Consider the following 24,699-nt stretch of genomic DNA (forward strand, 5'->3'; position numbering starts at 1 on the left):
TGGCAGCTACCTGTTTGTAATACCATAGATGCAATCACCATCCTCGTTTTTTTCGTCCACATTCGTTACACAGGTTATGTTACGATGCGAAGCGTGATCTTATGCTCATCTAGTGGATTTGAAGTTAAATATTTTTGTTCACGTGCATATAAATATTTACGTTTGGAAGAAGTCATAGGTATAGGATGTATGGCAATGGTTTTTCACAGTTGTTACGAATCTTTTGCAGAAGTTCCGCTATTCGCTCGATCGCAAGGTGACTAATGTGACTCTCGAGGGCATTTGATCGGAGTAAGGGATTTACGGATTGGGCAATCTGCAAGATGACAATATTAGTAGAAGTTACAAGCAAACCAAAAAAACTATTCATCCAATAATATTTGGATAGAGTTATGATTTCTCAACAAAGCCTGAAAGTTTTGCTGCTGTGGCGCGTCTACGTCTTTTAGTTTGCAAAAGTTTTATTTCTGGCTCATGTCATTGTACATGATTTGCATCTTTCGTAGTTTTAACAGTAGGAAATTCTACCACAGGGGGTATTTAGCTTCCAAAAATTCGATTTCCACGTAATTCATCGTAGACTCTTCCAGCAACAGTGTAGTTAGAAATAAGCTGGACGACTTGAAACGTCAAAACGATCTGAAGCACTGTGCAACTGCGTAAGCGACTGCATTCGGAGTGGTGCGATGGACCTGTCGATCGCGATCAAGGCGGAACTCTTACTTGCTGCAATCGGACTGTAAGAGATGATTAAGCCTATCAATAAACTCGATCGCAGCCACTACCTCTACTGCGGAAGTGCTCCAAGTTTCAGGCCATTTTGATCCGACTGTACAACCCCTAATAACTAAAGTCTGAAGATACATTCTCAAGGTAGGACCGTGGTAGTGGAAATGAAGTTGGCTACAACTATAACCTCGAACTATAATCTGGCAGAATTACTCGGAAAAAAGACTTTCCAATCCAATCATTGAAAACTAAAATGCTAGATGACCTCTAGCAGCAAAACAAAAGGGATTTTCGAGCTTTGCAATTCTATCCATGCACTATCACACAGAAAAGAGGATGCACTAAAAGTATTTTAAAAAACAAAAGAAAGATTCGACACCATTGTCTCAGCGATAGGACAAGCTTCTTGAGGACGTAGAGTGTCAAGCATACACAACATGTTCGACGCCGAGTGTACGTGTGTCGAATACAGTAGAAGCAGCAACACTATGTTATTCGAACGGCAGCATTCGAGTGCGTGTAAAGAGGCCCCCGGCATCTTTTCGCGCTTGCCCCATCATGCCCCAGCAGAGCAATTAGCGCTGGTGCGAGAAAGAAATTTACCTTCGTTGCTACCTAAATAGCTGACTCCGCTTACCTATCGCTGTTCATACGTTGGATCACCAGCTAGGATACACGAGCTAATTAATAGTTTTGGAGGATCACACACATCCACAGGAAACTTGTGATGTGAGATTATCTCGAATTTGTAATCTTTCTAGAGCCAAGAGAAGTAACCACATAAGAGAAGGATGCATCTAATAGCTACAAATATGAAAAAAAGCTCCCGTTTTCTTCTTTTTTACATTAAGATCCAGACAAAACTCGCTCCCGTCCTCTTCTTTTTTAGATATTTCTTATAACTGTGTAGTTCTTTGCGTCTCTATGGCTAAAAGAGCATCTAAGACGGTTGTCTTCGCCACCATGAACAACTGGAGATATGACCTCGTCGAGATATGTTTGTGTATCCCTCGGGCACATTCACTGGACACATAATGTCTCGGAGACATCCGCGGAGAATCCGTAGGGCCCTCTTTGCCGTTCCCCAGACATTTCGAACATATCTTCTTGTGGTTGTCGAGGAATTTCGAAGATAATTTACCTTTTGTATTTCCGAATTTATATATATATATATATATATATATATATATATATATATATATATATATATATACCAGTCTGAGCGTCCGGCTAAAGCGAAAACTTCAGACTTTCTGTGTTGTTTGCTTCGCTCGCCTTCACTAATCAACGAAAATTAATATTAGTGTTATTAGTTCTATGAAATTGGACTCCAACAATCTTTCTTCCTTTTTATATTATAACTATAAGCGAAATATTTCATAGTCTTCTTTCTAAACACGTCAGTTCTACATTTGGAGTACATTCGAACTTCAGCTTCAAACACTCCTTATCAACATATTATAGACAAAATTTAAAGGTATCACGCGAAATATGGGTTTTTCTCCTGTTTTCTACAAACAGTTATTAAAGAATGATGTTTCGGCATAAAAGGACGTGAAGGACATCATCTTACTGATAAAGATAACGTTCCACGTCAGACCACATAAACATTTTGCTACTATTTAAGCACCCGTTTGCATTCGTGTTTCCACTTTCTGAGAGCGGCATGCTATCAACTTGAGGCGAAAGAAGAAGGAAATGAAAACACGGAGGATTCATATAGGGTGAAAAGCAAAGCGCCCGTGGCCACGGCTTTGAAACGGCTGCAACCATCTATCTTTTGCGTCATGCACACGAAGTTATTGCGCACTATTTCGACGCCGGTGGACCTGTCGCACCTCCTTCCATAGGTATCTGCCGCCGGCGCGCCAGTGTAACTCCTGTGGACTGGACCCATCGCAGCCCTTCTACATGTATCTGGCGCCGGTAGACCTGTCGCATCCTTTCTATGGGTATCTGGCGCCGGTGCACCAATCCGACACCACAGGACCCGTCGCAACCCATTTTATAGCTATATGACCATAGCGCACCAACCCGACGCCGGGTGGACCCGTCGCACCCCCTTTTTCGAATTTCGTGACACACAGACAAACACACACACACACGGACTAAGCTCGTTATTGTATACCAGTCTGAATGTCCGGCTAAAGCCGGACTTCAGACTTTTTTTGTGGTGTTCTTTGCGCTCGCCTTCACTGATCAATTAATTAAAATTAATCAAAAATTAATGGTAGTGACATTTTCTGTAAAATCAGAATTCTCTTCTTCTAGCAACGTTTTCTTCTTTCTTTTTTACTATAAATAAAGGCAAAAGATTTCATAGTCTTGTTTCTAACGCATCAGCTCTACATTTGGAGAATATTCAAACTTCAGCTTCAGACACTCCGTCGATGCCAATATAACGTAGACACAATTTGAAAGCATTACTCGAAATTTGGGTTTTCCTCCTGCTCCCTTGCAACAATAATCAAAGAATGATGTTCTGGCATAAAATGACGGGAGAAACATCATTGTACTGATAAAGATAATATTCCTGGTCAAATCATATAAACTGTTGTCTACTATTTAAGCAGCCTTTTTCATTCGTGTTTCCACTTTCTGAGGAAGGCATTATACCAACCTGAGGCAAATGTGGAAGAAAAAAGACGAGCAGAGGAGACACCTCTGTGTCTCCTCTGCTCGTCTTTTTTCTTCCACATTTGCCTCAGGTTGGTATAATGCCTCAGAAAAGCAACGCGCGCAGTGGCCACGGCTATGAAACATCCCATTTACCTTTTGCGACATGCACACGAAGTTATTGCGCACCATTTCGATGCGGCGATTTACTGCGGCTTTTTTCGATGCGGCGAATTACGGCATTTCGATATATCATGATATATATATATATATATATATATATATATATATATATATATACTGGAAAAAGACTTGATTCGGTCCAGAAATATAACAACAACTAGGACACGAGACTGTACAATGAAACTGGCGAATTCGGCTGTGTGACTAACTAGAAGATGAGCGGCTCCTTTCGCCTTACTGCTGACTTGCAACATGATGCTACTTCCTGACTTGATATATGAAAACGGCCGATCTTCAATGAGTGTATAGTGCACGTCCTAAGTGTAACCATTGCAAAATCACAAAGTTTTGAAGGAAACCTTCATTTATGATATGAACCTACCTTGTAAGATTTGAGCTCTTGATACGTGGAAGTGATTTCGCGAAGCTTTTCTCTGAACCACAAAATAATGTGCTCTTCCCTTTTCCTATAAACACCACGTGTGGGAAATGGTATACTGAAGTCTTTTGTACTTTCGTATTCTGCCGTACCACTCTAAAACACATAGAATAAAGTGTGAAATTTTGCACTAGATTTCAAAATGTTCACATCTTTCTCAACGTCTGGTTCAAGGCAGTGCTTAAGTTCTCTGATCATGGTAAGCGTTGGATAGGTGGAACCGTATTCCTTGTGAATGTTGTTAATAACCAGAGGAAGGGCTGCATTTATCTTCTGAAAGGCAGACCTTGGCAATGATGCATCTAGCCCTTGAAGAACGGAAATCCAACCTCGAACTGCACTCGAGGGATTTCTTCCCCAGTAAGTGCTCGCACTACCCACTCGAAGTCCGCCGCGACAGAATCCATGAAATATCCTCCTTCTAGAACCATGGCTAAAGGTATCCTCCATGTCATCAACTGATGCGTGAGAGTTGCGTAACCCGCGGGGGTCAATTTCATCTCACCTTCTGGATCACCTGGAAAACGACACAGTGAAATTAGAATCAGATTTAAGGTAACTGATTTTCTGATGGAACTAGACGCTACTCTCTCTAAACTGAAATTCCCCTAGGAAGTATCCTAAAAATTGTTATGTTCGATTGTGTTCTAGCAATAGAATGTAAAAAGTGCACCATGCAGATCTGAGCGTCAAGCAAGGTCTCAAACGGAAAACTGTATCTTTTATTCTAAGATGCTGGGCAGGCAAATGAAATTTTTGTCGGAACTAGATTATTTTCTGTGAACTAAACAACAACCATGGAACGAAGGTCACCTAGTGCAGCATCGAATCCACAGGAGACAAGGATGAGATGTGGCTTAAAGTCGTTAACTATTGGATGAACAACCAGCTGAAATACCGCCAAATAATCAGAGTCGCTCATCCCGATATCATTCAGAGGTATGTTGACCGTGTTTTTAACTAAAAAAAGGAGTCAACATCTCACTAAATTTTTAGAATTGTGCTTCTGGAAACATCACCAACACTTTGTTTTCACTCCGCTTTGTTGAAGATTCGGCCAGAAGTGCCCATGTTGAAAACGATGGATGGAAATGAGAAGAATACGATCATCTCCGTTTATGCACTCCTGCGTGCCTTGACCGGCATGTACGTCCCAATCAACTATCAGTACGCGTGAAATCCCATTTTTGAGAGCCTGCAAGGAGCTAGTAACCATTCAAATAACCAAGAACATAATTACTAAAGTCGTTCTCTTGAGAAACTGTGGCAGTATTTTGGAACGCTATTACTAATCGGGCCTCCAGAACGGTTTACCACCTCATAGTGGCGTGGAGGTGACTATGGGCGTCGAACTGCGATGCACAACAGAGGTTCGTCCTTCGTCAGGGTCTCCCAAGCTGAGAAGGAGTTCGACACATCCGACATTCCAACTTCTTGGAATCGGAAGCCTAGCTTAGAGTAAACCACTGCTAAGATTCACCACCGCCATGGCAACTTAGTTGGACCTGTGGTGAAAGCTAAGCTCGCCGTGTCATGGCTGCTTAGTTGGAGGAAAAGTCTTTTTCCACTCCAGGATATTCACTGCCTCAGTACCCACACACTGGGCCCTGCCGTCTCAGACGTTGGACAGTATGGCGATCGGTGAGAGGCGATCAACTCTCAGGTTGCTCAGGACGTCTCTTATCCTGGACCAAGGCGAAAGACGCACGACTCGCCATGGAGACGGTCTCAGACTGTATACTTACAACGCGAGGACAGTGTCCACAGACGCTGACCTGCATGTCCTTCTTGGAGCTTCAGAGCATGTCGAATTTCACGTGATTGCTCTACCAAATGCAAACCAAACCAAATGCAAAAGGAGCGACATACGACAGATGAATGACGGTACACTCGTCATTCGTGGAGAGAGGGTTCCGTCGCGAAATATAGGCGGTGTTGGTTTTGTTGTGCACCCATCTTTCGTCCATCTTGTCAGTTCTCACGAGATCCGTTCACCCCGTCGGCCATTCTCCGCCTCCGCCATCTGCGCCAAAACCCATCAGTATCATCAACTGCTACTCACCAACATCAGCAGCTAATGAATTCGAACCGAACGCGTTTTACGAGGAGCCGAAGGAAGTGATCCGCAACGAGAAGTCCTTCTACAAATTCGTTGTCGGGGACTTCAACGCAAGAAGACGCAGGGAAGAAGAGGAATACACAATCGGAAGATTTGGACTAGGAGTGAAATGAATCAGGAATGAAAATGGCAATCGTTTCGCCGGGCTGTTGTCCGCCGCTCGCCTCTTTCATGGGAACTCCTTTCATGAAGAATGATCATCGGCGGTGGACATGCGAATCGCCAAGTGGTGCGACTCGTGCGGAGATCGACCACATACTCACCAACCGGAGGTGGTGTCTATTTGACATGTCAGTAGTACCATTTTTTTGTAGTGGTTCTGATCACCGTCTCCTTCGTGCAAAATACGACTTAGCCACACGATGGAAAAGAACATTTGCTATCGGCAACGAAGGAAAAAAGTCGTCTACGACGACTGCACACTCGAGCACTCCTTGTCTCAACGTGACTGGCACATCGAGGAGGACCCAAACGTGGACTACGAGATGCTGCTCAGAGGATTACGAGCTTGTGCTGAACGTGCCTCAAAGCCGCACACGACAAACTTGGATCCAATTTCAAAGATCACCAAGGAATTGTTGGAAAGAAGAAGAGCTTTGAGGTTTGATCCGAATGCATCTCACATTGAGCGGTCAGTAGCAAACACTAGCTGCAGAAAAGCGTTGCAGAAGGATCTTTTGAAATGAAGAAGATACTGGAAGCAGCACAAAGAAGAACCAGTCTAAATAAGTGCCGCAGGGATCTCCGCGAATATAATATTCCGCTAGCAGCCTAGCTGAGCGAATACGGGGACTCGCACATCTTCTCTTCGTGAAATGGAAATCATTACAAAGAGGTTCTACTCGAACCTTCTCCGTTCATCAACTCCTGTGTCAAGCCCGATCATCCCCACTGGTGAAGCTCCACCACGGATTCTCCCTTAGGAAATACGAGTCTATCAAGAGATTTCGTCAGGGGTTCAGCTGCTTGGATCACATCCAGACCGTGTCGAGGGTCATAGAGGTTGGCCGAGAATGCTTGCTTCTTGTTCTAACCTTCGTCGACTATTAGAAAGCCTTTGACAGCGTAGAAACGAATACAATACTGTAAGCGCTGGTCGATCAAAGTGTGGACGCGTCGTATGTGAGGACATTAGCCAATTGCTACGATCGATGCACGACTAGGATACAGCTTTTCCACCACCTCCTCACCATGCTCATTGGAAAGGGGGTACGACAAGGCAATACTATATCGCCGAAGGTGTTCACGGCTACATTACAATGAATAATGAAATCACTTTCCTGGGAAGAAAGGGGCATACGTATTGATGGAATATTCCTCTACAACCCTCGTTTTGCGGACGACATCGTTCTCTTTTCGAGAAGTACCAGTGAAGCAGAAACGATGCTCAAGGACCTGAACGAAGCAGGGAAGAGAATAGAACTGTGAAAAACAGAAAGAAGACACAGTTCTTGAAGAAGATCTACTGAGAGAATGGAGAAGTACAACTTGAAGGCTCCTAAATCGTGGAAACTTCGCCATACTTATACCTCGGACGTTCAATGAATATGGAAAACGACTTGAAGGAAGAACTGAATAGAAGGATCAGAGCAGTGTGGGCAGTATTCAGGGTTCACCTTTCAGGGAAGCTGCGGACCACCTGATGAACCAAGATCTTCCTGCTCATCTGTTCGACTCGACAGTTCTTCCAGCGCTCTGTTACGCAGCGGAGACGTGGGCAGACACCGCTGCCACGTCTAGGAAACTATTTATTACCCCAAGAGCCCTTGAGAGACATCTTCTGAAGTTTAGCTGGCACACACAACACCCAGCCGGTCTTTGCAGTTCTGACTTAAGAGGAATATCCCGTCTTCGCGACATAGGTGGGCCGCTATGAGAAGAATCGACGATAGATGGACTACAAGAACGCTAGAGTGGATCCCAAGAGATGCTAAACGCCTTCGAGGGAGGCCGCCGAACGGCTCAAAGACCTCGTCGATGTCACTCACGAAACCTGAGAACATCTTGGATGACAATGGCGAGAGAACGAAACGAATGGAAGAGATGCTGGCCCCGCACGTCAGTGAAGATGGGCCATCTAAGTATCTAAGTAAGTATTACTCATCGGGGCAGGTGTAGCGCAGTGGGGAAGAGGTTTCGCTGTTTACACGGTCGATCAGAGGTTCGAATCCGCCCTAGCGCTCACCAATCCTTTCATCCCTCCGGGGTCGATTAATTGGCACCAAACTTGTCTGGGAGGATAAAAACACTGAATTGACTTCTGACACAGACAAAACAATCGGCTAGCTCCGGTAAGTCATTGTATAGGCCAGTTACACGTTCGTAAACCTCATACGATTCTGAATTGAAGTGAACGTTGTGGCGCATCTCAAGCGGATTGATTAACGCCAGGCACTTTATCCTTTATCCACTTTTATTACCCATATGGTAAATGAAACCAATAGCCAATCCGTCAACCACACACCATTGCTATAACTTTTAGCACTTCAATAGATGCAGATAGCAAAGACACCTTCTGATGCGTTGATATCTTCTCGATGGTATTCAAAGTGTCTGCTTCATCGTTTGATTAGCGCTCGCTGTTTTCAAATAGTTATCTCCATGGAAACGCAAGGTGGGAAACTTGCTCTAGATTTGTCAGAGAAAGGTTTATGAAAAAGACTTTTCATCTGTGCCTAATTACCAGGGTAGGTAGAGTAACTGTGTAACTGTGTTACTTTATCTTCCCTGGTAATCGGATACATAAACACTTAAATTTATGACTCTGTATGATTTTATGCTACGATGTGGCCTGAGGGATTGAGAGAAGCGAGGTCATACCATATCCGGCTCAAAAAGAACTTCGATGCACTTGTGTAAGCGGCGCGATGAAGTTAGCGGTTGGGATCGAGATGGGACCACGCCCGACTGCAGCGATTAGTGGGATACCCTCTCGATCCTCCACACTCACCAGTACGCTCCACACCATCGCTTCACTGCAGCCATTTACACAAATTACCGAGTTTCAAGTCGCTTTGACGTGAATATACAGTGCCGTAATGAAACATAGGTTTAAAATGCGCATAGAAATAATAATGTGTAATTTTCACCGTAGTAACCACGACAGTCACACGAGAGAAAAGAAAAAACGTCAACGCGCATGTTTTTGTTTTCTTCTTTTTCTCCATAACTCGCTTCGTTTTGCCTTTTGCCATTGAGTCTGGAGATCGCTCGATTTGTGAATACGAGATGTATCAAACCAGTTCAACGAGATTTCTTAAAAAGTAATACAAGTACCTGAATTAGGTGCTGCCACAAATTACAAAGTATGGCTTACAAACAATTGCGCCCTAAGAACATTAAATTCGATGTAAATGAAATGTTAAAAAAGTGAAAAAATGGTTGCATACTCATGAACCACAGGCTACTATGAGGATTCTGGTATCCATAGATATGGTCGAATCGAAACTTGTTTTGTGGTGCAATTGCGCAGATTACGCCCGCGTTGGAGTTGGACCGTTGCTACCTACAGTCGGGTTGTGGTGCTGAAAAAGTTCCGCACCATACCATTTTTAGCGTAAAACCTTATGCAGTTGTCACAAGGTAAGTCATTTGGGTTCTACTGTATAGCTAAGTTGTCCGGATGTACTTCCACAGAGCAGCTGTACGTGAGATGTTCCGGGCTTGAAGAGTCATACATCAGCTACAGAATAGACCACTATAAGTTGCCAAATAGAGATTTCCATAAAATCTGCAAGCAAAATACTTGATGTGGGGTTTGTCTCCAATTGACTTCTGTTGTTCAGAAAGCTTTTAATTTTTCATGGCTAATCTTACAAACTCCTTGTTTCTCTTTACTTGATGTAATTACTGAAGGGTTACTAAGATGGTGTCGAACAAAGCTTCATTTCTGCTACTTACAGAACAGTTCCTACTTCTAATGGATTTTGAAGGCCTTCATTACCGATTAATGACCAGATCTAATGGCGAAATGAGCTGTAAAGGAAACAAAGCACGGATTCTCACCCCGTTTTTTCCGGGTGCGGGTAAAGAGAGGGTAAAGAGGGTCCCGGCAGATTTTCGACCATGCCTTGATCATGCCTCGATCATGCCTCGGCAGAGCAATTACCGCTGATGCGAGGAAGAGGTTTACTTTCGTAGCTGACTCCGCTTACCTATCGCTATTCATACGCTGGATCACCGGCTAGGATATAATTTATGAGCTACTTAAGAGTTTTGGAGGATCATACACTTCCACTGGAAACTTGTGATGTGAGATGACCTCAAATTTGTAATCTTTCTAGAGTAAAGAGAAGTAAAGAGAAGTGAAACATAAGAGAAGGATGCATCTAATAGCTTCAAATATGAAAAAACTCGCACCCATTCTCTTCTCATTTTAGATATTTCTTGTAAGTGTGTAGTTCTTTGCGTCTTTATGGCTAAAAGAGCTTCTAAGACGGTTGTCTGCGCCACCATGAACGACTAGAGCGTGACCTCATCGAGATATGTTCGTGTATCCCCGAACATATCCACTGGACACGTAATGTCTGGAAGGCATTTGCGGAAAATCCGCCGGGACCCTCTTTACCGTTCTCCATTTTTTCCTTTCTTGCGGAATACCTACCACGGTCCACCTCTCCCGTTGTTTCTGCTGCAGCGGTATTAACTCATAACATCCTTGTATCCCGCACGTGGGGGCTGGCCACGGCCTGCACATCAACTGACAGGGAGGAGCAAGGGAAGCAGTTTGGAGACGCCTTCAGCAAGCAAACTCAATTTGTCCACTTCAGAAGGACGCAACTTTCCCCCACAAACCCGTGGGCCCAGACCCGCAACCTGTCCGTCATTAGACGGATACTAGTAAACGCACGACACAGCAATAAGGAGTCTACTGACTAGAAAGGAAAGCCTGGTACGGCAGCCTCAGGAAGGACGGGGTTCCAAAGGTCATGTGGGCTACCTCAACGGAAAAGGACTAGGATGACGATCTGTACTCACAGCGCACGTACGCTTGCATCGACACACAAACATACAGATACACATACGTAAACACATACATATACACACACTCACATACGATGCGATACTACGACACCGCGGCGCACCAATTCCACGCCGTAGGATCTGCCGCACCCCATTTTATAGCTTTGTGTTGTAAGCGCACCGGGGGACCCATCTCCCTCTGTTCCTGGAATTTCGTGACTGACACACACACGTGACAGAATAAACCCGCTATAATACATGATCATAATGGTGTTTTTTTGCTCCGCCTCTGTTAGTAGATGATATTTCCTGCATTTCAGCTCATTCCATTTTTTCTTGTTGGTTTTTTCTCTTTTGTTTTATTTCTCGTTTTGCTGTAGTTTTAGTATTTAGTGGCTGAGTGACTCACGTGCTTTGCAGCAAGTGCAACGTTATTAAATATACAAAAGCCGCAGCCTCTATCAGGAAAAGCGTGATGGCCAGGTGGGCGGACTGCTGCAAATCCCGGTGTGCTGAAATTTGGAAGCTTTTCACTTGTTTAGGATATGCAATGAGGAAAGCCTCACCCTGTTTTGCTAACGGCATCCACCAGATTGAATACGCATCCAGCTGCCATCAAAGCGGCATCGAACGTCTGTCTATTCACATATATATCCTCATAGTTGGATGAAAATCTTTCCAAGTCCTCCTACAATCGGCAGATTTTCAACCGTTTTAGATAATCGCTGTTAAGAACTTAGACCTCATTCATTTCTTTGGTTCGCTTTATCTCTGATATATATTGCGTTGTGTGGACCATTTCTAATTCCTTTTCAGTAGCAGGGCGAGATTTTAGCTTCTGCATCCTTGTCGAAACAGTTGGTTGCTGAACAATAGAGCAAATAGAACATGGTATTCGTAACACACTGCATACTACTTGTATTCCTTTCCATATTTTTCATGGAAATCTCAGACTTTCGAATTTTGGAAACTATTGAAAAATACCTCTTAAAAATATGCAGACACGTCCTTTTCCAACAATATCACAACGACAACGTTTTTAATGCACCTAAACTTGTTGTCAAGGACTCCATGGACTCACTGTTAATTGCAAAAATAGTGTTCAAGCTAAGCACTGCAACATTAACTATTTCTATTTGTTAGAGCAAATACGGCAATAGAACACTTTTTACCTAGCCCTCGGGAGAGAACGTCTCATGGTGAATTTGACGAATTGTGCAAAAATGTGCAATGTTTTCATGTTATTTTTGTTGTTTTGCTGTTGTTTCTGCATTTTCAAAATTATCTAGCCAGGGTTAACAACTATAGAACGCTATTTATAATCATCTAGTAAATTTAGACAGGGTATCTTTACTAAATGCTGCGGTCGAGACGAATTTCGATACGTTTCTAAGAATTGAGGACAACATATCAGAAATTTGGCGATGTTAGAGTCTCTCCTCGAATGAATACGGTAGAAGTGTACATAGTTTACGAATATGAGCGTGATCACGCTCAATTCACCTTCCAGAAAAGTGCAAGATCGCATATATGGGTAGGCTGGCTTCTGCTGCTTTTTTGACTTGTCTTAGATGCATTAGGAACGTTTGTAAAAGGAAACGCACCCACGAGTGATCACATTCGATCTCCCCTGGTAATCCAGGAAAAGTCGTGTGAAACAGCTTATTTGATTCCGGGGCAACTCATTACGTGTGATTGAACGTAAGGAACTCGGTTTATCCTCGAACGTTCCTAATGCATCCAAGACAAATCAAAAAAAGCAGCAGAAGCTAGTCTACCCGTATATGCGATCTTGCACTTTTGTGGAATGAGGTGCGTGTAAAGAGGGTCCCGGCTGAAGAGATTCACTTTCGTTGGCACCTAAATAGCTGACTCTGCTTAGCAACCGCTAATCACGCTGCATCACCGGCTAGGATATAATTCACTATTTACTAGATTGTTTTGGAGAATCAGACACATTCACTGCAATTTTGTGACGTGAGGTGATCTCAATTTTGTAATCGTACCAGACGCAAGAGAAATCCTCACGTGAACTATGAGATAAGGATGTATCTAATAGCTTCAAATTACGTGCATAAAAATCTTCGTTAAAACGGAACATTCCAGCTTTTAAAAGTAACGGTAACGAGAATTATCGTTATCCTGCAACTCCCAAGCTTTTTTTATAGCATAATTTATTTCTGGACAGAGGGACCTTCTGTATCTCTGACTTCTTGGAAATTACAGAAAGAAAAAGAGTTCAAATTTGGTAAGATTTCTAGGCTTTCTGAAGGTGATATAAAGACAAACTCACTCCCTTTTTTTATTAGAACACCATACAAAATCTCATGTACTTCTATCTTGCACTATTATTCTTTGACCTATTCGCTAATTTCGACAGCTCATACCACTTTTCTTTCCATATTTCCTTGTGAATACGCAGTTTTCTGCGTCTCTGTGGCTAGAAGAACATCTAAGGCGTCTTCATGAATGACTGAAACGTGACCTCGTCGAGGTATGTTCGCGTATCGCGTATATATCCACTGGACACGTTATGTATCGGAGGCGTTCGCGAAGAATCCGCCGGGACCCACTTTACCGTTCCCCATCACTCGTGAACTATAGTCGAGTCAATACGACATGAAACACGAGTGTAGTTGCGGTGCATTTGCGTACGCGCTCGAAATGTCGCGGTGAAAGCAGCAGCTGGAACCAAGATGGGGCCGTCGCAAACTGCAGCGATGGGTGGTGCCAGCAAGAATTTCACCACGCTCCTAGCCACTACGCTCCACCGAAGCGCCTCGAGAGAAGCCGCGTACGCAATTGCGTATGTGTTTCATGTCGTTTTGACCCTACCATATACCCTTAACCCTATGTATTCGTGGGAAGATCAGAACATCGTCAATGTGTCGTGGTACGCTGCCTTCAACTCTGTTTTTTCTTCCTTTCCTGTCAGAGATTTTTTCTATACCATTAAGCAGAAGATAAAAAATATGGTATGATGGATATGAAATACAATAGTTCTGCCTCACTGTCTTGCCTACCAAAATTTTAGCATCTTTCTTTCTCTGTTCTGGTTGACGCAGCATTCCCTTGAGAAGAAAATGTTAAAGAAGATGAAATCAAAATCTGTAGAGGAAATAATATGAGGTAGAAAGGCAATCATCTTGAAGGAAAACGTATATTTTCCGAATGCGGGCATTTGAAGGGTATTTTTCGAAACTTTTTTTTTTTTGAAAAGCTGAATTGATGAGCAATGTTTGTTTACAGTGGCATCTAAGTCATAATAGCTGACTTTTGACATTAAACCTGGTTCAAAAAAGTGCCTAATTAAACTAGTTGACAAATAGCGATAAGACTCCAAACAAGGAGAGCGGTAAGAGAGCGCTCAAAAGCTGGCAATCGTTCATGAAAAAATGGTTCTGAATGTAACCATCTCTGAAAGTGTTCAGTTCAATTCTCTCAAAATGCACATCGGAGAAGCAAAAACGTGCAGAAACTCACCCCGGCTATGTTCAAAATCGTGGCGAGCCTCTCCGGCACCTCTATGTGATAGGTGTCCCACGGACAATGGTGGTCAAGCATGGATTCGTCACTGATGAAAATCATCTTACCTAAGGATAGAGTATATTGCTAGATCATTACAGAAGAACTGAGTTATTTTAATTTCTCTTGAAGTATAGGATGATGTAAAAGTGTAAAGTGTCGGAAGAAAGCGATACATTCTCTTGGTCACCTTTTCCTTTTTGATAATTCGAGTCACTGTTTCGTTCCACGTGGCTTCAGATAGAGCCTCTGAATCACCCAAACGACCTTAGGCTTACTTTTCAAAACATGTCTAACACCACTTGAGTGATACTCCTTTAAATTCTGTGTACGCTTCCATGTAAAGATGCGACCATTTCACTGCTTGGGTTTGTCCAAAAACTAATCAATTCTATTTAGCGACTTCACTGCACTCGCGTCTTCACAAATGGGTCAAGTCGTCAAAATCTGAGATGATTGAGATTTCGTACTTAACTCTGTTTTGTTGTGTTGTTTAGGATGAATATTTCATTGGATTCAAAGGGTAAGATAGGTAGAAGCCTATAGAAAATTTAAGAAATGTATTTAAACCTATGTCTGGGACGATTTCTGATGCGTGTCATTCCTGAGGTTACTGCTCAACAAAAAGGAGCCTCGCCTTAATTGAGAAAGGCTTCGAAAGTTCTCCGATCCATAGAAGTTACATTCACGTTGTAGATTTGGACACCCTCAATTGGTTTTATAGCTCAGTTTGGAGGCAAAACATGTTTCATTGTCCATTACGTTTTGAATTCGCTCGATAGAGGCAGTATAAAAAGTTGTTGCGTTGGGTAACCTGATCAGCCTGATTACTAATGATTTCTGAATTCATATAGGCTTTTCGAGTTTTCGTTCCGACACTTCCCAACAATTAGACCTAATCATTACATGAAAAATTCCAATATGGGAAATTTCACTGGTCCTGAGCCTCTAAGAACAAAGCTTAGATTAAAGGTATTACCCCACGAATCTGAGGTGGTACGGATTTCAGGTTGAGTATTCGTAACGGAATCGTAGATTAAGGAGAGGTGGGTGATTCCGTCCATTTCTTGCTAATTGGCGTAAAAAAAAACGGTCCACAAGACGCGACAATTAGGAAGAAATGAACGGAATCACCCCGTCTCCTTAATCTACGATTCCCGTGTACGAATACTCCACCTTAAATCCGTACCACCCAGATTCGCGGGGTGATGCCTTTAAATTCAGAATTCCTCCTCATTTCTGCTCAAATGTCATCACACAGACTGGTATAAATGGTCGCGTCACCGATACTGTTACTGCGCGATTTGTTCCTCCAAAATTTCGCAGTGGGGAGGGGTTTTGTGAATAATCGTATGCTGGATGGAGTAGAAGGGGACTTTATTATTAGCAAATCACAACTGTTTTCGAAAAAAGGTTGTGTACTTCTTAGCACCTCTTATATTCTAATTTCTAACACGATGCTCCTAATATCAGCTACGACTTTTCATCTTATTTGCAACATGTTGCCTATTGTAGTCGAATGAAATGAATCAAACCAAATCCTAAGGTGCACTGTTGAAAGAAGTCTCGCATTCCCGGTTATTGAGCAAGGAAGTCTTTTTCGTCTTAGTAGAAAGTAGTCCTTAGTAGAAAGCAAAAAACGAAGGATTTTCGCAGAAAGATATGGACTTCACCAAGTTTGGAGTTGTTAAGCTTAGTTTTCCCCGTGGAATGAAGATGTATCTACTCAGTCGCTGGAATAGCGCATAACCAATTCTAACCCGAGGGTAGCGAAGTAGAACCTTTAGGTGAAAATGTTCACTAGTCCAAAAAATCAGGTTCCAGTCCAAAGGCTTTAGTGCGAAAAATGATATCTCGGTGATATACCTCACACTTGTCAATTTAAAAAACCATTGAGTTGACAGCAATGAGAATAAGCGAGAGCAGAATTCAAAAGCGCTCATTTCGAAAATTGGAATAAAAACTTCGATTTTCAAGTGGAACTTCAGATCAAGAAGGAACAGGCGAATGTGTAACAAAAACGTGATTTTTTAGTGTGAAAGAAATGCAGACAGAACTGCTGCAAAATGGCAGCCCAAATGCAAACTCATCTTGTTGTTTAGAATGAATATAGCAATTGTTACCCGACGATACTAACGTGTGCAATGCTAGAAGTGCAAATAATGTTTTGAAACTAGGAAAAGTCTCACAATTACAAGTAGAAATAAGCCAAACAAAGTCGCAACTAATTTAGCATGAGGTTTGCAGAAATTGTTCCACGGTTTCCCAAGACAGGGACAGGAATATAAGTGCACACTTTGAAAGTTTATCACTACTTTTCGAATTTAAATTTTGAAAAAAAAACTGCTGAAATCTATAAAAATGAGACAGCAGGGATCATGCGGAAAAGTAACACCTTCTTTATTCAAAAATTAGCTTTCCTGTAAGATACGCCGGAATTTGAACGATGACAAACGGAATGAATTCTTGGGTATTACTATGCTTTCTCCCGGTTGTTTCAAACTCCTTGCATATTGTAACAAATGTAAAGAAAACATCATATGTAAAATACAAACTCTATGACACTGAAATTAGTGAAATATCAACGGCTGCGGCTGAATACTACCGTCAGGGTTCAAAAAGATCATTCAGAAAGAAAAACACTGGCGATCAAACCCAAGGAGACTATGGTTACGCGGACAGCGGTGTAGCATACTTCCCATAAACGTGGGGTGGCCGTTAATCAAAGATACGACAGGCAGTGTCGAGAATTGATATCGATTGGACGGAACCTATACAAAGGCGATAGTATATGTACTATTCAGTAATAGATCGATCTCACAATGATCTAGTGAAGCGTGTGCTAAAGTGACAATATCCAATGCAACATTAACGAATGAAACATAAATCACTGAAAATTCAATAAAAAAGGTGATCTCAGTACAAAAAAAAAATCTACGATAAGAAACTAGCGCAAATCATATTGCAACTCTCACAGCAAACATAAAATATAGTAACAAATATATAAGAAGTCTCAAATATTACTGAAAGAAAAGGAGGAAATTATTCTCATAGAGAACTGCGAAAATAGCATAAAAATTCATTCACCAATGAAGATAGTCTAGCTATTAAAAAGACGAATGTGCTGAAATTTTTGATGGACAAAACATTCGAAGATCGTTTAAAAAAATCCGCAACTGGCTACGGGTGTAACATGTTCATGTTTCGGGAGGAATAAAGATGAAAAGTGCAATATAGGGATGTCCTCTGGATGAAGAAACAAAGAATACAAACATAGATGCACCACGAAACTGCAAAGCTATTATAGAAATAGCTTAAAATGATCCTCTAAAACCTTAAGACAATAGAGATCAACTGGAACTAAAAAAATGGGAATAGATTTAAAGTTGATTTCGGAGGAGAGATAAAGATTCATTACACGTGCAACTACCAAGTGTACTGGGAAAATTGAAATTAAAGCACGGCAGTCGTGGGTGCAGGAGTGAAGTCCCCCGTTTCAGTGCGACTCGATCGTTCCTCAGTGCAGTGTGGGCAATACCAACGCCCTTTCGGGGTTGAAGAAACGTTAACACAAGGATAGTGAAACCACTGGTAGGGACACTGCAGAGAATGGAAATTAAAATCACGAAAGCACGCTAGGAAATAAAAGCCAAAATACTCAACCGTCTTGTTGTCGCAAGCGACCATATCTCCATAGCTTTTTTCGTTACAGAAACACCACTTCCGCCTCAAATCGTCTGATTCATCCTCATCTTCTTCAGATACTGAAGATGCACGTTATATAGTATATACAACCATGTTTTGAAAGGTATCCCACTTACTTTCTTCGTCATCTTCAGTGTTAACGTCATTCACATGCACGATGTCTGTGGCTCTCTGGTAGTGATGATGCCGCTGACGCTGGACTGCTTCTTTGAACATTTCCTGCACTCGTGATGTTAGTCTAAATTTAGGGGATTGAAGCTCACATATGTTAACGACTTTCTCGACAAGAACACCAAATATGACAATGGTTCATTGGGAGAGTTGCTGAAGCAATGACACACCACAAGATGGACGACCACATTTTTGAGAATACTACGCCTCGTGCATGTCGCACTTCTTTCATTTGAAGCTCTCACGGAAATGTAAGTTGTAGCGAAAAAAAGTTTATATGAAGGCGCTAGCATTATCCACTTTATTTGCAATAAGATCAATAAACAGAAAGGAAGATGAATGAAATATGAGAAAGAAGAAAACACCATCCAGCAAAAACAAACTTTCGAGGCCTCCCATGGCGGCTCTCTGGACCTACAAATGTTGGCATCGTTGAAGGCGTCGTCGAAGTCATCTGAGCAGACGAGCATGTGCTCTAAAACAATTGACAACAAATGAGGAGTCAAAACTATGATTCTTTCAGAATTTTCAGAGAACAATCAGCTTTCAGAGAACAATTCCGGATAAAGTAGCACTAATTTGAAAGATAAAAGTAATAAAGACATCGTTCAACTTTTGTAGCGATCGGTGGTGGCATTCTAGGGAGTCGAATTGTTATGAACTCGAGAAGAAAAAATGCCTGCATTTGAAATTTAAAGGAAACATTGCAAACAAAAATATCTAAGTTTATCTTGAGCAGTTATAAAGAACCAACTTTGCAATTCTGACTTTTGAATTTTGAAAACGAAAGACGACTCCACTATAAACTAATGTCGTTATTGTTACAATGAGAGCAGCTTTCATTTTCATCCCTATCATTCATTTACGAGCCGCTGTGCGAGCTATGTTACTAGTTAAGGCACCTAAGATCTGGAGTCCCAGGTGGATGGGGACGCCTCCAATACAACGGAGAAGGATTAAGCAAGGATAATAAACGACTTCCCAAGATTGTGCATTACTACTCCAAGTACCTGTTAAAAATCAGGTGCCGATTCAAGTGGCTGACCCAGAATTCTTGCTGTGCCAGCTTGACCTATACTTTTCCGTGTGGGTATAGGCGTAGTAGGTGTGAATCCTAATGGTGCACAATCACACGAAAAATGGAACATCCAGTCTCTACAAATAGAAACAGAGGCACCCTAGTAAGAACTCAAGCAAGATTAACGTGCAGGAGTTCGCTAAAATAGCAATAGTAATCACGCACTATTACATGAGAAAAGGGAAACAAACTAGGAGAGAAAAAGGAATAAAAAGGGGGGTTGAAAGGTACTGTGATATGCACGGAAGGCAGCTAATGTCAACTTCAGCAAATACGTTCCACTCTATTCACTCCATGACGTGCCCATCACTCGTGTGCTCAGTTACTCACCATGGAACAAAGGTCTGAAACAGATCGTGGACTGTTCCGCTCGATAAAAGTGGATAAGGTGTCTGACGTCAATGAATCCGCTTGGGATGCGCCACCGCGTTCACTTCAATTAAGAATCTTTTGAGGTTAACGAATCGTAACTAGCCTGTACAATGACATGCGGGGGTCACCCGATGTATCAAGTCACTGTTTTTATCCCTGCAGACAAGTTTGGAACTAATTTTTCGATGGAGGGATGAAAAGCTCTGGCAGTTGCGCAGAATCGAACCTTCGAAGGATCATGCAGCAGCCACTGCAGAACCTCTTACCGATTGCGCAACACCGCCCATTCCCTCCAAACTTTATTCCGCTCGATACAGTAAAAAAGGGTATCCTCGTGACTTCAAAAGTGTAACTAACAAAACTGTAACTAACAAAAGTGCTGTTAAGAACAATGTCACAAAGGTGATCTACTCTACCAAAATGGGAACGACCATAGCGACGATTTTTACATACAGTGCATGTACCGCATCGATGGTTATATTCAGCCAAGAATGCCATGAAACTAAACAAGGTGAAAGGACATGAGGAACTGTGAAAAAGCTGCATTTTTCTTGAATTTTTGAATAAAATTTGAATTTTGCATTTTTCTTTCCTCTAATTCTTCAACTCCCTTTCTTCCTCTCATTCTCCCTATTATATTTAATCATGTAGCAATTAAAAAGTAAATACAAGAATATAAAACAGAAGAATACAAAGTTTTAAAGAATTAATTAAAATCAACGGATAAATAATATAATGAACAATAAATAAAATTAATGTAGATAAATAAAAATGAAATAAAGCATTTAGGGTCTATTTGGAGGTGATTCTAGCTATGAACACTGAGCCTGATTGGTAATGAGTAGAGGACTGGTACGGATTTTGCAGGTGCGAAATTAACATCTATAACTTGGTACCATAAAAAAAAAACCTAGAAAAACGACTATGTGTTTACATGGGAAAAATTGCGCCGTAAAATAATTCAACTACCTTTTTTTGAGTTAGTTGAGGTTTTTCTGCTCTTTTTTCTTGAAAGTTAACTGAGATAAAGTTGGGAGTTTTGAGAAATTCCCCAACGTTTTTCCTCAACTACCTTTTGAGAAGAGGAGAAGGAAGTGAAGAAAGTAAAACAAGACCCTAGTAAGAAAATATTTCCCTGCAGCATCAAACTGAGTAAGTTTTAATAAGGTATGAGCTGAGTTATTGGACTTTGTTCGAAGTCACACATATTTTGATGCGCAGCCGAAAATCCCGATTTTTGCACTCGTCCTCGTTGCAATCTTACTGTTATACTATTAAAAAATCCGCCATCAGAGAGTTTTTGAGTGATTACATGAACAGCCATCATTGTTGAATGAGAAATATGCCCACATCACTCTTTTGAATGAAAATACCTTTCCCTTGCCAGGGATCAATCCAGGACCATTTTAATAGAACTGCACTGTACCACTCAATAACACCAAAAACATTTGTCGCTGGGGCTCCCACCAAAGCACGCATTAGCTATCTTAGCAAATAGGCGGATCTTCAGTATATTAAACTGACCGTAATGGAGGAGAGCGCAGCAATGTGCAACCTACGAGAAAATTGGGAATAGACTTCTTACTGTCTCTCTTAGTAGTTAATGCGAAGTCACCTTTGTATTTTATATTTCGTTTATATAATATAACCATACAAAAGCTCATATGGTTTGACTTGATTTTATAGTTGTGAATGTGTTAGTTTTTTTAGATGGGTCGAAATTTTTAGGTGGTTACGTACATTTTGAACTATTCATTTTCCATTTCATTACCTTCACAATTTATATCGCATCTTTTACAATGCATCACATTTATTCAAGTATGGTTTACTCTCATGCGGACTTTAAATAGTGGATATGATTTCTCACGGTTTGAGCCAGTGAAGCGTACCGGACGTGTGATCGTGTGACGAGACAACTTTTGCCGTTTATTTGAGCTATATTAAATGGATTGCTTTCCACTATAGCTCCTAGTGGCACGGAGGTGGCTATGTACGTTCAACTGCGATACACAGAGGAGGTACGCTCTCCGGCGAGGTCTTCCAACCTGAGGAGTTCGACGCATTCGTAGTTCCGAACTCTCGGCATCGAAAGCCTAGCTAAGAGTAAACCACTGCTAAGATTCAACATGGTCTTAGCAGAATATCGCAAGGTGGCTCCCGGATCCATATATATTGATGTACAACCTGTGGTGAAAACTAAGCCAACCATGCCAGTGTGCCGTGCGGTGAGAGTAGATCAAATGGTTGCTCAGGACGTCTTCGAACTTTGGACCAAGGGGACACACGCACTACTCGCCATGGAGACTGTTTCAGACAGTGCACTTACAACGCGAGAACAGTGTCCACAGACGCTGACCTACGTGTGCTTCTCGAATCTGCAGAGCTTATCCAGAGCGTATCAAATTGTACATGACTGCTCTGCAGAAGACCAAAAGCAGAAGGAGCGACGTATGAAAGATGAATGACGGTAGGCTCTTCCGTTGTAATTCGCGGAGAAAAGGTTCCGTTGCGAACTGTAGGCGGCGTTGGTTTTCTTTTGCACCCTAGGTCATCTCGTCGATTCTCACAAGATCTTCTCACCTCGCATGGCAATTCTTCTCCTCCTCACTATGCGCCAAAAACCCATCAGTATCATCACTCACCAACATCAACAGCTAATGAATCCGAACTGGAAGCGTTTTACGAGAAGCTGAAGGAAGTAATCCGCAACTAGAAGTCCTTCTACAAATTCGTTGTCGGAGACTTCAACGCAAAACTAGGAAAGACCACAGAAGAGGAATACAGGATTGAATATATTTGAACCAGGGGACCGGAACGAAAATGATAATCGTCTCGTAGGGCTGTTGTCCGCCGCTCGCCTCTTTCATGGGAACTCTCTTTTCATGAAAAAAGATCATCGTCGGTGGACGATGGGAACCTCCTAACGGCTCGACTCGTGCGGAGATCGACCACATACTTACCAACCGTAGATGGTGTCTACTTGACGTCTCAGTAGTACCATCCTTTTGCGGTGGTTCTGATCACCGTCTCCTCCGTGCAAAATACGACTTAGCCGCACGATGGAAAAGAACATCTGTTATCGGCAACGAAGGAGAAAAGAAGTCGTCTACGACGATTGCGTACTCGAGGACTCCTTGTCCCAAGGTGACTGGCACATCGAGGAGGACCCAAACGTGGACTACGAGATGCTGCTCAGAGGATTACGAGCTTGTGCTGAACGTGCCTCGAAGCCGCGCACGACAAACTTGGATCGAATTTCAAAGACCACCGAGGAATTTTTGGAAAGAAGAAGGGCTTTGAGGCTTGATCCGAATGCATCGCACATTGAGCGGTCAGTAGCAAACACTAGCTGCAGAAAAGCGTTGCAGGAGGATCTTTCGAAATACAGGGAGAAGATTCTGGATGCAGCACAAAGAAGCACCAGTCTAAATAAGTGCCGCAGGGATCTCCGCGAATATAATACTCCGCTAGCAGCCTTGCTGAGCGAAGACGGGACTCGCACGTCTTCTCGTCATGAAATGGAAATCATTACAGAAAGGTTCTACTCGGAATTTTCCCGTTTATCAACTCCCGTGTCAAGCCCGATCATCCCCACTGGTGAAGTTCCACCACGAATTCTGCCTTCAGAAGTACGAGTCACTATCAAGAGCATGGAACCTGCCACAGCCCCCGGACCTGATTTTATATCAGCGGACTTTCTTCGGGCTGGTGGCCATCCGCTTCATGTAATCTTAGCAGCGCACATGACATCCTACCTTCAGAAAGAAAGGATCCCAGGCCAGTGGAAGACCTCGCGAACCGTTCTTATCCATAAGAAAGGTGACCGAGAGGACTTTCGGAACTACCGTCCGATATGCTTGCTGAGCGTGTTATACAAAGTATTCACCAAGATCATCTTCACGCGCATATCTAGGACGCTGGATGAAGCCCAGCCTCAAGAACAAGCTGGATTCCGTCAGGGGTTCAGCTGCTTGGACCACATCCAGACCGTGTCGAGGGTCATAGAGGCTTGCCGGGAATACCGTCTGCCCTTTGTTCTAACCTTCGTCAATTATGAGAAAGCCCTCGGCAGCGTACAAACGAATGCAATACTGTCAGCGCTGGTCCATCAAGGTGTGGAGGCCTCGTATGTGAGGACATTAGCCAATTGCTACGATCGATGCAGCTCTAAGATACAGCTTTTCCATCGCCCTCTCACTATACCAATTGGAAAGGGTGTACGACAAGGCGATACTATATCGCCGAAGGTGTTCACGGCTACATTACAATGAATAATGAAATCGCTTTCCTGGGAAGAAAGGAGCATACGTATTGATGGAATATTCCTCTACAACCCTCGTTTTGCGGACGACATCGTTCTCTTTTCGAGAAGTACCAGTGAAGCAGAAACGATGCTCAAGGACCTGAACGAAGCAGGGAAGAGAATAGAACTGTGAAAAACAGAAAGAAGACACAGTTCTTGAAGAAGATCTACTGAGAGAATGGAGAAGTACAACTTGAAGGCTCCTAAATCGTGGAAACTTCGCCATACTTATACCTCGGACGTTCAATGAATATGGAAAACGACTTGAGGGAAGAACTGAATAGAAGAATGAGAGCAGCATGGGCAGCATTCGCAGCCGTCAGGGAAGCTACGGACCAACTGACGGACCATGATCTTCGTGCCCATCTGTTCGACTCGACAGTTCTTCCAGCGGTCTGTTACGCAGCGGAAATGTGGGCAGACAGCGCTGCCACGTCTAGGAAGCTACTTACTACCCACAGTCCTTGAGAGATGCCTTCTGAAGGTTAACCGGCGCA

The 24,699-nt window shown here is 42.6% G+C and overlaps 5 protein-coding genes across 6 annotated transcripts; 3 read left to right on the top strand and 2 right to left on the bottom strand.

Moving 5' to 3' along the window:
* Nucleotides 1–172: 172 nt before the first annotated feature.
* On the bottom strand, nucleotides 173–14,636 carry RB195_018472 (uncharacterized protein; the record flags this gene model as incomplete). Its single annotated transcript, XM_013442575.2, has 11 exons — nucleotides 173–316; nucleotides 3,738–3,845; nucleotides 3,911–4,063; nucleotides 4,118–4,240; nucleotides 4,297–4,484; nucleotides 4,781–4,927; nucleotides 4,991–5,162; nucleotides 11,458–11,560; nucleotides 11,615–11,736; nucleotides 11,791–11,913; nucleotides 14,532–14,636. The coding sequence occupies 11 exons, from the start codon at nucleotides 14,634–14,636 to the stop codon at nucleotides 173–175; spliced, it is 1,488 nt and encodes a 495-aa protein (XP_013298029.2).
* Nucleotides 14,637–18,026: 3,390 nt separating this feature from the next.
* Nucleotides 18,027–20,397, bottom strand: RB195_018473 (uncharacterized protein; the record flags this gene model as incomplete). 2 transcript variants are annotated; one of them, XM_064185935.1, is made up of 5 exons in its annotated part: nucleotides 18,027–18,173; nucleotides 18,237–18,337; nucleotides 18,395–18,516; nucleotides 18,833–18,924; nucleotides 20,353–20,397. In XM_064185935.1, 5 exons carry the CDS (start codon nucleotides 20,395–20,397, stop codon nucleotides 18,027–18,029), a joined length of 507 nt encoding a protein of 168 aa, XP_064041816.1. The 2 variants fall into 2 exon arrangements, with proteins under 2 accessions (XP_064041816.1, XP_064041817.1); XM_064185936.1 differs by lacking the exon at nucleotides 20,353–20,397 and having other exon boundaries at nucleotides 18,833–18,903.
* A 1,628-nt stretch (nucleotides 20,398–22,025) lies between these two features.
* Nucleotides 22,026–22,364, top strand: RB195_018474 (uncharacterized protein; the record flags this gene model as incomplete). The annotated part of the gene is made up of 1 exon (XM_064185937.1): nucleotides 22,026–22,364. The coding sequence occupies one exon, from the start codon at nucleotides 22,026–22,028 to the stop codon at nucleotides 22,362–22,364; it is 339 nt and encodes a 112-aa protein (XP_064041818.1).
* A 594-nt stretch (nucleotides 22,365–22,958) lies between these two features.
* RB195_018475 (uncharacterized protein) lies at nucleotides 22,959–24,170 on the top strand (the record flags this gene model as incomplete). The annotated part of the gene is made up of 1 exon (XM_064185938.1): nucleotides 22,959–24,170. The coding sequence occupies one exon, from the start codon at nucleotides 22,959–22,961 to the stop codon at nucleotides 24,168–24,170; it is 1,212 nt and encodes a 403-aa protein (XP_064041819.1).
* Nucleotides 24,171–24,448: 278 nt separating this feature from the next.
* Nucleotides 24,449–24,670, top strand: RB195_018476 (uncharacterized protein; the record flags this gene model as incomplete). Its single annotated transcript, XM_064185939.1, has 1 exon — nucleotides 24,449–24,670. The coding sequence occupies one exon, from the start codon at nucleotides 24,449–24,451 to the stop codon at nucleotides 24,668–24,670; it is 222 nt and encodes a 73-aa protein (XP_064041820.1).
* Nucleotides 24,671–24,699: the final 29 nt, after the last annotated feature.

Source organism: Necator americanus, chromosome II (assembly GCF_031761385.1).
Source record: "Necator americanus strain Aroian chromosome II, whole genome shotgun sequence".
Lineage (NCBI taxonomy): Eukaryota > Metazoa > Nematoda > Chromadorea > Rhabditida > Ancylostomatidae > Necator > Necator americanus.